Source organism: Tachysurus fulvidraco, chromosome 4 (assembly GCF_022655615.1).
Source record: "Tachysurus fulvidraco isolate hzauxx_2018 chromosome 4, HZAU_PFXX_2.0, whole genome shotgun sequence".
Lineage (NCBI taxonomy): Eukaryota > Metazoa > Chordata > Actinopteri > Siluriformes > Bagridae > Tachysurus > Tachysurus fulvidraco.
The window spans coordinates 14170343-14186469 of NC_062521.1; the positions used below are offsets into that span (position 1 = coordinate 14170343).

The 16127-nt window shown below is 35.6% G+C and overlaps 1 protein-coding gene across 29 annotated transcripts in view; it reads left to right on the plus strand.

The window, feature by feature from the left end:
- col13a1 (collagen, type XIII, alpha 1) overlaps positions 1–14096 on the plus strand; it is a 76179-nt gene extending 62083 nt beyond the window's left edge. For 23 of the 29 annotated variants that reach the window (XM_047812497.1, XM_047812479.1, XM_047812482.1 and 20 more), the window contains 7 exons: positions 329–364; positions 1686–1739; positions 1894–1947; positions 2115–2150; positions 5592–5678; positions 9011–9049; positions 11378–14096. In XM_047812497.1, the coding sequence (XP_047668453.1) occupies positions 329–364; positions 1686–1739; positions 1894–1947; positions 2115–2150; positions 5592–5678; positions 9011–9049; positions 11378–11410 (339 nt within the window). In that variant the 3' untranslated portion in view covers positions 11411–14096. Of the gene's footprint in view, positions 1–328; positions 365–1685; positions 1740–1893; positions 1948–2114; positions 2151–5591; positions 5679–6186; positions 6265–9010; positions 9050–9791; positions 11135–11377 lie in introns of those variants that run through there. The other 6 variants (XM_047812501.1, XM_047812507.1, XM_047812491.1 and 3 more) reach the window with 4 other exon arrangements.
- Positions 14097–16127: the final 2031 nt, after the last annotated feature.

The following is a 16127-nucleotide window of genomic DNA, read 5'->3' on the forward strand; positions in this document are numbered from 1 at the left end:
TCTCTCATTTGGAAAATTTACACTACACAATTGAAATTAGATGGATGAATTTTCTTTTATAAAGTGAGGTTTTCTTTTGACAATGCATGGATCAGAATATTTCTGAACCTCAACTACATTTGTAGTTTACCACTCTTGGTGGAGTCATTTAAAAATCTTAAGTTAAAAGGAGTTACTGTCTACTTCTCACATCATCAGCCACACTGTCACTCCTTCATCAAAGCTATTTTTATGCCACACAAATCACTGCTTCACTCACCCCCCACTCCCCCGTCCCCACCATCTCTATCTCTCCCCTCCACTCTCTAACTGTTTACACACTGTCCAGGGGGCTCATGGTTTAGACGGCAAGCCTGGTCCAGTGGTGAGTGGCACAAGACCCGTTCCCCTCACCCGTCTCCTTTCATCTCCCTTCCTCTCCCTCTATCTATTTGCTTCTACAGCCTGCCTGCAACTGGTTATGTGTCTGAGTACATAAATATGTCTCTATCTGCTTTCCTCTCCTTTTCTGCTTGTTTTTGTCTTTCATATTTTCCATATTGCCCGTTGGTTAAAGTCCTTGTTTAGATACTTGGTGAGGCTGGATTGGCAAGGGAATGGCTTTTGAGATTATATTGTCAAAACCTTTATCTAAACCTCTTGCTTTTTCCAGAACACAGATTAAGCCCCACACTTTTTATTTGTCAGCATTGGGCTGAGTAATTGGGTGCATGAGTAGATAACAGACAGCTGCATAACAAGATAAATTGTTTCTTGCCCTTCCAGCCTGCCCTTCTATCCTGTTATATTCAGTATTTAAAGATGGCTGACCTCTGTTCATCATATTTCAAAGTCTTTTCTTTAAAACAAACGTATCCTTGACCTTGAGATTTACCAGGAGCGCATGCTTGGATGCAGTTGCATGTTGTATGATTAAAGTATGGTATATCCATCACATGCCTGAGGATACTGCAGGAAAGCAAAAAGTCTAACTTCTCTAATGTTAAATTCTTCTGTTAAATTCTGTCAAAGTCAAGAAATCAGAGTTGAAGGTGGATTTATCATTATTTTTCTAATCAGTAATCTTTAGAATCTTGAGTCTGATAGCACTCCAATGGACAGTGCAGCATGGCTTGGCTTGGCAAATTACCCATAATCCTATTATATGAAATATCTTTCCCTAAGGTAAGCTAGCCATACCACAGCAAGCCACACTGTTCTTTGTAGAAGTACTATTAGAATTTGAATCATAGTGCCCTCATATCATGTTGGAGTTACGGAAATTATGAAATGATGGCTTGGAGATTTTATTCTGCTGTTTATCTTATTAGACTTGGAAATGTTTTGTTTTGTTGGAAAGCTTCTAAATAGCTTTCTCAGAGACAGATTTTATTTATTATGTGGTCAATAACAGAAAATTTCCAGCTAGTAAATTCAGCTAATCATAAAGTTCAACGATGACGTGAGCACTTTTATGGTTAGAATCTCACCGTAATTCCACCACTGTGTGAAAGCACTTTTCTTTTACATAGAGCATCGATATAGTCAGCAATAAGGAAAAAATGGAAGTGAAGAAAAGCACATTGTCAACTCTGAAATGCTTGTTGATCTACTGGTACTTTATCTTCCTTCATGTTTGTGGCACATAGAGCCCCATCTTCTGTTAAAAGCTGAATCATATAAATGTTTATCTTTTGCCTTCAAAGGGTCTTATAGGACCGCCTGGTATACCTGGACCAGCAGGACCAAAAGGAGAGAGGGTGAGATACCTTTACATCTATGATCAAAAATATTTGATAGAATTGTTAGAAAGATGCATCTGCATCTTTATTATAAACAATACATATGACATCATAATATTATTCAAATTGTGTAAGTTGTTGACATCTTATTTATCTTGTATTACTTGTGTAGGGTGAGAAAGGAGAAATGGGAGTAGCAGGACCAATAGGGCCTCAAGGCATCCCTGTAAGTACAGAGCATACTCACTCTCAGTTTTGATTTACTGCAGTAAGCCATCAAGTTTAGCTGTAGTTAGAAATGTTAAATTATGCACAAAAAAGTCTGTAGACATATTTATTTATGTTTGCTTCATTTTCCATTCATTCATGTCTCTCCCCCACACACTTTATTAGGGCTTAGTAGGACCACCAGGATTAAAAGGAAACCGGGTAAGTTTTTGATACGTTTGCATCTGAATACAGTAAAAGTAGTTACTGGGATCAATATTTATGCATATTTTTATTTTTTTGGCACTACAACTGATGTTAAAATGAGCAGAACAATTCTGGGTTCAGAAACGTCTAATATATATAGTAATGTTCATGTATCAATATATTTTTTCTATTACTACAAGTATGTATGAATATTGTATTATTTAAAAGGTCTTTTCTTTTCTTAGTTGTGTTATTTTATTTTGTAGGTTCTTTTTACATGTATGGAAATACACATTGACTATCTATACATCTAAAATTAAAAGTATATAAGTGAACGATACCAAAGGCGAAACAAATATTAAATTAATTGAAAAATCAACGTCACCCCACATTGCATTGCTGGATTGCCTTTAGATGAAAACAACGGCTTTGTTAAAAGGAGACACATTACCAGCTAGTAAAATCAACAGCTTGTAACCTTTCAGTGTTCAGATCTCTCTCTCTCTCTCAAAAGAGACCCTTTATGTGTGTCCCTAAATTCTCAATATTATAACGACCATCTGTGCAGTTACCCGATGGTGAACCCGATAGCAAACATATAAAAAGGCTGGATTAAAAAAAGAAATTATCAATGACAAACAGTCAAACCAAATCTTCCTTTTATTTGTTGAGTTATTTCTTCCTATTAGTTAAATTAACCATACAAATCAGTTACTTAATAGTCTATTTGGGTAGAAGTGGAATGAGTTAAATACTGTACTGTATGTCCACTAAACTAAACTTTTTTGATTTGTGGCTTAAAGCTGAGTCTTTTCAGATGGAAAAGGTAGCACATATTTGGACCAAAGTAGGTGTATAAATGCCAGGATTGGCAGATTTTGAAAGTCACCTGCCCCATTGCATCACTTTACCCACATTCTTCCAGAGGCTTTCATTTCTGAGAAATGCTACTGGGTAAATAGAAGAAAAATTGGCTCACAGCAACTAAATAAAATCACCACAATGTCACGCTTGTGCCTTCACAAAAATAAAGCCTTTATCTATTAGATGTTGATGTTAATTAGAAGAGAAAATTAAGCTCTCAGTACACATAATTCACATATATTAAGCCTAGGCATAAATAATGCTAAAACAGTAATGATATATAACACTGTGCAGAAGGCAAAGCAAAAACAATGAAAGGAAACATTTATTCATGTACAAATATTGATAAAGCAGTAAGTTGCAATAAACTAAAACAAATCAGTCCATTTGCTTTTAAAATTTCATCAGTTCAGTGTTGTGTAAAAACCTGGCTGTTAAGTTTTTTTTAAGGATCTAGGAGAACCTAACCTTTTTTTTTTTTTTTTTTTTTTTGAAAAGACAAAATTTAAGACAAAATTTTCCAAGGTGCCTAGAACATTTGTACATTACGAAATAATCATTTAGAGATAGATATTCTCGTCTTGTATTGATAGCACAGCCCTTCGGCATGACGTGATATCTTACATGTAAAAAGATCCTTCAAAATGAATCATTTTTTCTGTGGTCAGGAGAGTATTTAGCTCATTTATATTTTCACTCTCATTCTTGCCACAATATATGTATGTGTATCTCCTTCCTATTAACACTATTTCTCAGTGCCTGAAAACCTCCCACTTTAAAAGAATGTTAGTGTTCCTCCTAGCATCTCCTCTAAAAATATAGGTAGATTTTATAGGTAGATTTTAGAGATGAGAATAGGTTCGGTGACCCTAATTTTTTTAAATTCAGTGTCCCAGCATATTATTTGACTAAGAAAATATTGCTTGTTCTTAAAAGGTTTTAATAATAGTAAGTTCAGTTGAAGGTGCTGAGGAGGACCCACATGTCTCAGTACTGTTTTACTGTTTTCCTCCTTTGTTTTCCTCTCTTTTTCTGCAGGTCTTCCTCTCCCCTTTTCCTCCCCTGCACCTTGGCCTGTGATCCATGGCTCTTTTTGCCGTCCTCTCTGTCCCTCTCTCCCTCCCTGGCCTCCTCCTGCTCCTCTAATGTTCTAGTCTGGGTTACTACTCCTCCTTACTCCTCCTACCTTCCTCCACTTAACTCCCTGCCAACTAGTCTTTACTGTCTTCTGTCTCAGATAGCGTACACAGTTCTCCAAAATATCATCTTTTATTTCATTCAAGTCTACACCTAAGGATAGAAAATATTTGAGAGACACCACTAAGCCTTTAAGCTACAAATAAAGACAGCTTTCCTAAATGCTTTAGAAAGAACAAACAGATGTTGGAAATTATTTTTAATGTTCAAAACAGCAATTGTAATTTTTTCAAATACTCCTAGTACTGTATTAGGGATCAAAATATTTGCAAAATCTCCAAAAACATTATGCAACATCTGAGCAAATGCTTAAAGTGTAAATGTGACCATGTAGAGCATATGTTGTAAATAAGAAATACTAAATTAGTTATATGTTGTTTTACTGTTGTTGGTTCCTGCACTTTCAGACATCCTGTAGTTATATCACTATGAGGCATACTAAATAATAATAATAATAATAATCTTTTCTATTTCACCTGCTATCTTTCAATATAACACTATAGCTTTTTAGTAGTTTTCACCATGAGAACTGTGCACTCTGGTCAATGCAGGTCCTCGCCATGAATTCCCAGATTCTAAGAATCTCTTAACAGCCTTTGACTTTAGTGTGCAGACCTAAAACAAACCTCTTATTCATGAGAATTCACTTGAGGTTTTGTCCTTTATGCAGTCACCACCTTATTAAGTCTATCTATGTGTCACCTATCTGTATTTTAGAATATACATAGGGTAAATTTGGTTTAGATGTATTGCTATATTTCTGTAAATAGCCTCTGTTGTATTGTACAGGATGAAGGCTACAGATTATTTTGAGCCTTCATGTCTCATCACTCAGCGGTGCTCTATTACTACTGAGGTTATGTAATCACATCAGAATATAATTGCCATATCAAATCACACAAATAGCATCCAATAATATATTAACAGTTGAGCATTTGGTTCACTAACCAGTTATGTGTGCTTAGAATTATGTGTCGTTTAGTAGTACCTCTCTCCATCTAGTGGACAAAACTGTTCATTGTGACGATAATATCTTTGAAGCCAGTTTACTGTCAGCCAGAAAACATTATTATGATAAGTCAAGGTACAAACTATAGGCAAAGAAATAAAAGCTCAGGTGATTTAGTAGAATTGGAGAGTCTTACTGAGAAGGTTTTGCACACCAGTAGCTTTGGCTGTCATCCCTCATCCCTAACTCCTCCACTCACACCAAATTCCTTTTATATAATGCATTTATCTAGATTCTCCAAAATATCCTCTACTCTTATGTTTCGAAACATCTAAACTCTTTTAAAATTATTCATAGTGATAATGCATTTTGCATTTTTTATAATTACTGCTCCAGATCAAAGGGAGGACTAAAATTTGTCTTTTTAAATGCACTGTTGTTTGCAGGGGGAGAGGGGCAAGAGAGGCAACAGGGGGGCCAAAGGGGATAAGGGAGACCAAGGAGCCCCAGGATTAGATGCCCCTTGTCCTTTGGTATGTCTTTCATTCCATGTGCTATATCAAGGCTAAAGGTGCCAGTGGCAGTTGGGATAAACAGAGTCCCAGGAGCCATAGTCATCACCTTATGTCTTGATTTGATATTAACTTATTAACAAATACCCAAAGTGGTTCTGGTTCAAATCTTGTATTTAAATATTGGCAAAATTCAATTTTATTTTATGAAGGTGAGTGTTTCACGAAGGCTTTGTATGCTTCTTAATGAATCACTTAAATGGAATATACAATAGGATCAGTGAATTAATTCCTTGAGCAGGGACCAGAACCTTCTCTGGGCTTTTTCCATTTTCAGGAAAGGGGAGATGCTGCTGAATTCACATTGTCAAAATAAGCTCAAATCAAGGATTCACTTGGGCCTTTTTTCTGAGACAATCAATACCAGTGCGTATTGCTGGTCTTCAGACTGGCCTGACAGAGGCTAGTCAGTGGCCTGTATGGCTACTGTGGTATACCAGGATGTTGATGTGGTTAATTTCATGAACAGGGTTTCCGAGGCTTTAAAGGGGAGAAAGGTGAACCAGGCTTGCCAGGCCTGGATGGGTTGGATGCCCCGTGCCCTGTGGTATGGTGCTCTCTCTCTCTCTCTCTCTCTCTCTCTCTCTCTCTCAAATACACACACATGCGCACACACACACACACACACACACACACACACACACACACACACACACACACACACACACACACACACACACACACTTTCTAATTATCTCTCTCTGTTAAATATCTGAATGGATTTTTTGCTCTTGCATGTTTGCCAAACTCCTCAATAACTTCTTTATTTAATTAATCTGGTACTTAACTTTATGAGCACCTAACACACACAAGCCCAGTGAGACATCATAGTAAAAACTAAATGGATTTTCAGCTCCACCCATGGGGACCCACTGTCTAGCAAAGTGCACAGTATACATGCCTCAAACAGTCTATAAGGGGCTTGATAATTAGTTAATAATAATCATCTGACTGTGAGTTTCTAGGTCTGGAATTGAGAAAATTTTTTCCTGTTCAGTGTAGGAATTGTTGCATGTCTTGCATGTTTTATTAGACAATATAAAAAGCTAATAAGCTTCTTTATAAATCATTTGTTGCACCTGATATTTATCCTGAAACATTCTAAATATAGTGAAATATGGAATGCTTGAACAAGAAAGCTTGCTGTTTAATAAACAAGTAAGCAACAATCCCACTTTTTAGATATCTTAAAATTAAAACTAAATATGACTGCGTGGATTATATATTTTACTATATGTAACAATTCTTCCCACTCTTACATCTACATTGGTCATCAGAATACCTATTTAGCTAAAAATGGGAAATGGGCTTAGCTAACAAAAGCATTGGAAATATGGCAGCATGGGGTGATTATTTTCATCCAAATCCAAATAACATCTCATCCAAAAGTGTATTATTGTGCTTGTACCACAGCAGTTTGTGAAAGTTTACAGTTTATAGAATGTTCTTAATACAAGTTTCACCCAGTTTACAACTTATTTATGACAGTTTCCATAACAGTCTCTTGTATATTCTCTCTTTAAGTTAAATTGCAGCTTGCCATGTTACAGAGAAACTACACAGAATAAATTCCTGAAGACTCTGTCCTGAAGACTCTGACGGATAGAAAGGACTTACACTGTAGACTGTAGTTTCTCTAAATAAATAAATAATAAATAAAGAAATAAAGAAATAAATATCTCAGATGCACTTTCATGCTGTGCATCTCACATTCTGTCACATCCCAAATGTGTTCTATTGGATTTAGATCTGGTGACTGGGAAGAAAACAGATTGCATTGTCATGTTCATGTATCCAGTTCATCTCCAGAGACAACTTTTGCTTTATGACATGGTGAATTACCATGCTGGAATTTATGGCCATGAAGGGATGCACATGGTCATCAGCAATATTCAAATAGTGTATTTGTGGCACTCAATTGATGTTTGATTGGTATTAATCGGTCAGAAATGTTCCAAGAAAACATTCCACACTCCATCACACCACCTTCACCAGCAGGGACTGTTGACACAAGGATGGTTGGGTCCATAGATTCGTGCTGTTGGTGCCATATTCTGGCCCTACCACCTGAGCCAAAAATGGAGATTCATCAGATCAGGGTAGAAGAAGAAGTCTTTATTTGTCACATATACATTAATGCACAGTGACATTCATGTCTTCACATATCCTAGCTTGTTAGGAAGCTGGGATCAGAGCGCAGGGTCAACCATGATGCCACACACACGGAGCAGAGAGGATTGCCCAAGGGCCCAACAGTAGCAGCTTTGGCATACAGTAGCAGTGCTATGGCACGAACTTCAAAACCTCTGGTCCCAGAGCATATGTTTTTCCCTTCTTCAGCTGTCCAGTTTTGGTGAGCCTGTGCCCACTGCAGCTTCTGCTTTCTGTTCTTGGCTGACAGAAGTGGCGTTCCCTCAAGGTTCTTAGAAATCCCAGGAGATCAGCAGATAGAAATACTCAATACAGCCGGTCTGGCACAAACAGTCCACATGCCTGATCAAATTCCCATAAATCTTATTTTTTTCTCATTCAGTTGGTTTATATGAACACTATCCAAATCTGCATGATTTTATGCAATGCACTGCTGCAACCCAAAAGGCTGATTAGATTATTGCATGAATGTGTAGGTTTACAGGCCTTTATAATAAAGCGTTCACTGAGTGTATACCAAGACATTACCTGCTTCCATGTTACTATTATTGCTATACTTCAAACCAACACCTAGATTATATATTGTCTGCAGTTGATTTCTGGATGATTTTGTTCCACTGATGGAGGAGGTACAGTGCTCTAGGCATCACAGGGGTTTAAACATAACAAACCCGGGACCCAATTGTCAACTCACCCTATTGCCGGAAGATCATCCGGGGCTAGCTGGGAGTCAAGAGAGCAAATTTGGCTGAGCTCTCTGCATAGGAGGGATGGCATAATCTCTCCTCTGTCAGTCAGTGTGACAGTAGCCAATCACAGGTTTCTGTAAGCTCATGGATGCAGAATAATTCAGATAGCATGTTACTTAGAGTTTGTTATTCTTAGAACCCTGTGATGCATGAGTGTGAAGGATTCTGTCACATATCTCAGATGATGTATGTGCTTGCTACACCTTCCCTGGTTGGTAGTTGTCACATAATAGGGAATACTTAGCTAGTGGGTTGGTATTGGTGAGACCAAATGTGGGAGACAATGAATCCTCCATCAGTGCTGTGTGTATCTTATATGGAACATGAAACTGTAAATGTTTCTTCAGATTTTATGTTCTTTGATTCATTTTTTTTTTTGCCTGTGTTTCTCAGGGTGATGATGGCCTACCAGTACCAGGATGTTGGAATAAAGTGAGTAGTTTCAGATCTAATCATTTGTTTTGTATTGTATTTGTTATGATACACAAATGAGCACTGTGCATCCACTAACACACCCAGTGCTGTAATACAATGGTTCTCAAACTGGTGTTCTGAAACACCTGGACTGGGGGTATGTGCATTGGTACATTGGGTCATTTAGAGGTGGAAATCTCTGCACATATAGCTGTACTGTTATTTTTAGTTTAGTTTATTTAGTTCTTATAGTAGCCAGTTTGAACGGATATTTGAATTGAATTGATTTAATTTAAACCTTGTAATTCATTTAAAAAGGCAAGTTGTCAAGTTGAATCTAATAGTTTGTTTGACTCCAATCAAATAGCTTTGACTTGAAAATGTAACAAATAGTATTTTACACGTTTGATGAATGAGTCTAATAGTTGATTAGTAAACTGTGTTCAGAGACATAGTTTGTGGAATTTATATTTTATTATTAAAGGGGGTCATTGACTAAAAATAAATTACGTGCTATAATAAATTAAATACTTAAAATTGAGGTATACTGTTAAAATTAGAGTGTTTTGGTACCTTTTTATTGAGACCTGTCCGATCTATACATATCCATACATACAGTATAATACATGTACATAGATGTATTTGTAGACTGTTTCTTACTTATTATTATTACACTAATGTTATATATTTTTGAAATAATTACCTCTGTGTGCTCTATGCATGAAATAACAAAGTGCTTTTTGTGTTTCTTGTTTTGCAGTGACATTAATTCCGGATTGTTGTGTTTGATTGTACATAGAATATTTATTTTTGTACTGTTTGCTTTGTTATATGTTGGGAAAAAATATAGAAAACCCTAAAAATACTGGCAGGACTTTTGTACAGATTTATTTTTATTATTGTTTATTTTTTATTACTGGCAATTATTTTTGTTATGTAATGGATTTTATTCTGTGCCAATGCATTATGCAAAATCTTTTGATTAAGGAGGAAATATACTGAGGCAGCATATGCATGATATTTGTGCATTATGTTAACTGATTTGTGCCTATTAACTTATTGTATAATGGTGTTTTTGAACAGACCATGCTGCACTAATCAGTGGAGCTAGATTTTTGATGTGGCCTTTTATGAGGAAACCCCTCATTTCTGAGATTTAAATAGACACCAACAGTTGTATAGCACTGACCACCGCTGTATTCTGTAATGTTTACTCAAAGGGACCATTAAAAACAGTGTGCTTAGGACATATAACCAAACTGGCACTGAGATTTTAAATCAAGGCAATTATTATCTTTCAATGCATAAATTATTAGCATGTATGGTCAGTAAATCTTTTTGAGAGGATGTCCTGAAAAATGTCCAAAACTGACAAATTAACAGAGCAATTCTCTGGCAGCTTTATGAGATTACCTCTCTATGTGCCTTATAATTATTTTTTGCCTTGGCAGGCCATACATAGCAATTACATTTCAGATCTTTTTTCAAGTAACTACGATTTCTTTTTTGTTAGACCATGCCATATATTAGAGTAGTGCCAAAGCCATGTTATTCACCTGACTAATATCTTATGAAGACTTTGTATAATTTTATACCATATGTATATTGCTGCTCATTGACAAGCAAACTGCTGCATTTGCTATTATGCTTCTTTACCTTATTGTACCTCATCTGACAAACTGAAATTAGGACGAAGGCAAAGCCAAGATGATATCTAACCATTATACTTTAAATAGCATCTAGTCATATGAGGAGGGACCCAAGCTAACATTTGTTCATCTGTTTTGTTTTGTTGTCGTGTGTGTTGAAGGAGTGATTAAGTTTTAAGATTCTTGTGTTTGATTGCTGCTGCTTACAATGAAAAGCATGTTCTTAAGATTAACTTTAGCTTTAATAACAATCAGCTTCAGTAAACCAGTCATCAGGCTGTAATACCTCAGATACTTGTGCTGCCATGTTCCTACTCATAGGAGCGAGGGACATACAGTATCAAGCGTAATGTAAAAAAATTAAGAAAGAAAGAAAGAAATTTTTTTAAAAAAACAGAAAATAAAAAGCTCTCTAAATGAACCTAAATGCTAATAAATCATAGTTACACCATTATCTGTTCAAGCCAGTCTTATTTGATAAATACCTAATGTCTTGCTCAGAGATACTGAATTTATTTTTTGCTTTGACTAAATGTTAATATTGATTTTACCAGTGTTTTAAAAAAAAATGGCATCTTGTGTCCTTTAACTTCCTTGGATTGTGTTGTGCTAACTTGCACCCGGTGACTGAAAAGTGTGATCTGCAAACATCTGGAACATCAGCACTGTCTTTGACATGTCTTTGTTTTATTGAAAGGGTCAGAATCCTTTCCAGCTGGCTAAGAAGTAACAACAAATTTGAGACCCACCTCTTCAGGGTGAGGTTTTATTCTAAGCTATATGAAGAAACTTGAAGAGGAGATCTTTGAGTTCAGACCTGCTGTGGCTGTTTCATGGATGTTCATGAGAGTTAAAGCACAGGTGGTGTTCCTGGGAGGCTCCACAGGGTGGCGCAGGTGACCACCCTTCTCTTTGATAGGACTATGTGAGCAATTTTCCATCTTGACATTTTTCTGTGGACTTATTCACCAGAGAAACTGCCATACAACAGTGTATCATTGCTCCACATTGTATACACATTTCTTTCTTTTTATCATGTTCACTATGTGAAAATGATTTTTTTTTCTTTTTTTAATTATTCGACACCAGTAACTGTGATTTGAGAATTCAGCGCAGCTCACTGAACACGTCAACTCGGTGGTCATGTGTTTCCAGACTAACAAGCAAAAAACATCCTTTAATGATTCCTGATTTTCTTTTTTTCACTGCCTTTTGTCAGCCTGAGAGTGACAAAACATGTACAGAGCCATGTTTTATGTGCCTTCACTCAAAGAAAGACAGCTCAATTCATATCATATGTTTAAAAATGTATTTATATTTACAAACTGCTTCACAGTAAAGCAGACAGATATACAGATATCACAACACGACAAGAAAGACTTGCAGCTGTTTAAGGTATCATTTACTATATACATTTCTAGATGTTTTATGTGATTTTTATTGCTATCAGTAGGGTTTGAAAATATTGGATATTATTTCAAATTTGTATCAACACAACCACAGCTACATGACAAAAGGTTTTTCTTAATACACAATGTGCTTTCATGCTAGGCAGCTAGCTTTTTTTTAATTCAAGAAACTGCTCTTTCATCGGATAACGTAAGGTCACATAAAGTTGGTCAATTTTCCTACAGTATTTAGCACTCTTTCATAAGTGTGGCCAAAGTCCCATTTAGACACTTCTGTTTGTCTCTTATGAATGTTATTAAACTGCAAAAGCACATGTAAGCCCAATACATAGTAACAGTATTGCACAGTACATAATCATGCAAACCTTATTTATTTTTCACCAGCAGTGTGACCTGGTTTTTATGTGTAGAAGCTTACAGTTGATGAGGTGTTTTATTAACACTCCTGTTTATGTGGATAGCCCAATGCACAGAAGCATTCCTAATGTCAAACGCTACTGACTGCTATTGTCAACCTTCATCAACTAGTGCTTGTTATCAACTATATTTTACTTACATCTTCTAAAGTTTCATCTGCTAAATGTTCTGTTAACATCAATATATTCTGTTTGCACCGCAGAAAACAATACGCAAAAAAATTATTGGCATTACAGCATATGGCATTTATTTACTTTATTATATCAAATTTGTGACCTGTTATATCAGGATAATTGGCTTCTGAATGAATTTAAAAATAAAATACAATCATTTCAGTCAACATTATTCGCAGTTTAGAGTTGTAAATGTTCAAAAGGATCACAAATTCTGCTGAATATTATTAAGCATATTAAACATGTAAATAGAATTATAACTTAATAATATTATAAAATACTATTTAAAACAGTATTAGTTTTGCAAATACCTACTTGTGACCTAACTTGCTTCAGATATATTCCTATCAAGAGTGAATACATTTTTTATTATCATTTGCAAGTATTTAATGTCTTGGTTTAAGCATTTTATGCAAAAAATGAACACATTAACTGCTTTATAGTTACTCTTTAACAAACTTATAGTTGAAGGCATTCAACTCCAAAAAAAACATATGTCATGAAGTGTTTTATTTTATGGCCATATCACACTGAGGTATTTCTGACTGTTGGTTTTGCACATTGAAAGCAGTGTGTTATAATTTGCTTTGTTTCAGACAGCATTTGTTTGTACTGTGTCATTTATCTTTTAAACAGAACATTTCCCTAATGACATGATCTGTACTGTGTTTTGATGCTATCCTGTTTTTGTACAGTCTACTCTAATTATAATGTGTACAATAGATGAATAATTAGAATAGCTCTATTCTAAACATATTACAATCTCGTAGTGTCTAATCAATTATGTTTTTTTATTTTAGAAGTAGGTTCTAATTTTTTTAAGTTTTTTTGTTGCAACTTAAAATACAGTAAAATCATTTTTGTTTTTATTAGTTTCAGCTGTCCTACAAATCTAGTCTATATTTCGAATTTTACTCAAGCTAGAAAGAACAGTGTTGAAAACAGCCAAAAAAAAAAAAGTGCCAGTGATATTCTTTATAAAATACAGTGTCTGGTTTTATGTACGAAAGAGTGTGTAAGGTCACACAGTGTTCAGAGTGGCTATTTCATTCTGTGTTTTTCTCTATTTGTATATAGTATAAAGTATTGCTTTTCTATTTTAATAAAGGATCTGATTTTCTAACTGATCTCAGCCTGCATGGCTGCAACTGTACAGTACGAAGAGTACAGTATATTCTTTAAAGAGTTTTCTATTACAACAGCTCTCAAGCTGCAGACTTGGATGCCAGTTTATGTTCAGTTCATTCTATAGATCTCAGCATGTTAGTACAGCAGACTTCTGTTACTGCTTGTGTTCTATAGTCAGTTTTATACACTACAGATTTCATTTGTTTTGTTGGTTTTACAGAATGCATGCAGCATGCATACTGGGAGGTAGTTTATTGAAGTTCTGAAAAAAATGGATACAAGGGCATTTCTACATAGTAATGCAATTTTAAGGTTAAATGATAACAACATTCACTTGCATGTTTAATATTGTTTTTATGAATTACGTTGTATTCCGCTACAATCTCCATATGCTAGCAAATGTAGAACAATCTGTTTTTTTCTCACTGGTTTCTTTTTCCTTTCTTTTTTTCTTGAAGAACTGAGATGTAATGATTTATTGCTGTTATTACAACAGATCCATTGTATGCCATTCTTAACACCTAAGACCTAAATATTTATTTATAGGATTTTTTTTTAACTTGTAGCTAACCTGTTTTTCAAAGCAACCATTTACCATCTGTAGCAAAATAATGACAATGTCATTCAATAAAAGGTTGAAAGAAAAACATTGTGTTTGACGTTGATTATTACCTATAAACAAATGTAGGATCATTTTTAGTTTTAGTCCGACCTTAAATTTTGTTTACAAGCTATTAAAGCAGGTGTTCCGTTTGAGATTCCAGTTTGGGGGTAACCTTTTTGGTTTCCTTTAAAAACTATTGCATAATGATTCTTATTGATTCTTGCAGCTGTTGTTTGCATAGACTATGGTTCTTTTTAGACACAGCACCTGCACTGAGGTGCCTGTGGTCTTCGGGTGAGAAAACTTCAGGGTCAACGTGGCTAATCAATTGCTAGATTATTGGTCCATTGATGTTAAATAGGAACAGTCTTCCTCTACAGAGTGATGTCCCATTCAGGGTGCATTTCCAGCTCAAGACCTGTGTTCCCAGGATAGGATACAGATCCACATTCCCTTGACCAGCTCAAGGAGTTGAACATGAATGGATGTGCATATATAAATATAAATATTTTATATCAGAGGCTTCCATTATCATAATCACTGTCCAGCATGATGACATGTGAAACTGTCAGGGCAAAATTCTTTATCATTTTCACAATCATCGTTGTCCATTAAAATTACATGTGGAGTAAAATGTTGCTCTCTAATCAGCATCAACATACAACTATGATTACAACTGGAGTTGATGAGCTACATTGAGTGGAACACAGTTTAGTTTAGTGGCTTAATCAAGTCTCGTGAAGCTTGATTAAAGTGATATATATATATATATATATATATATATATATATATATATATATATATATATATATATATATATATATATACAAAACTTGGATTACAGAGGAGTGTCCACTTCCATAAGGAACACATTTCATGACTCTCACTTCATTATGTTAATTGCAGTGCAATGTGTGCAAATATTTGATTGTTTGAGTTTGACATTAACATAAATTTTACAAAACACAGCCAATCTGTATTCCTCTCTTTTGACACTCACGGCTTTTATGCTGCCGCCAAAGACAGTATGGTCCATTTCTAAGTTCCACAGTGTCCACACAGATGGGAAGAACAAGGAGCAGCTCAACCAGTGCAAATAGGACAAAATGTATTAGGTCACTTTCAACTATCCATAAACATACATTCCAACTAACCATAAACCCTAAAACCTTAATCCTATACCCTAACCCTTAATGTGTTTAAAAGGACTCTAAAGTGAAAGTGACGTGACATACGGCTAAGTATGGTGACGAATACTCAGAACTTGCTCTCTGCATTTAACCTATCCAAAGTGCACACACAGCAGTGAAAACACTCCCGGAGCAGTGGGAAGCCATTTATGCTGCGGCGCCCGTGGAGCAGTTGGGGGGTTTGGTGGCTTGCTCAAGGGCACCTCAGTCGTGGCTGGTCCGAGACTCGAACCCACAACCTTAGGGTTAGGAGTCAGACTCTCTAACCATTAGGCCACAACTTTCCCCGTAAAATGAGTGCTCTAAATGATCTGATTCTGAGATTCACTAAACTTTCAAAGCAGCCCTAACACAAAGCAAAGTGGCCTGAACTGCTTTCCACCAAATATAAACCAGCTCATTCAAATCAAAGAGAAATTGCAGGTTGAAACAATAGACTTGGGCCTTTTGCAAAGTATGATTTGGAGAAGCATCGCTCATAATCATCAAATCATTTTGTTGTGATTATTAAAAGGGTTGTGTTTCT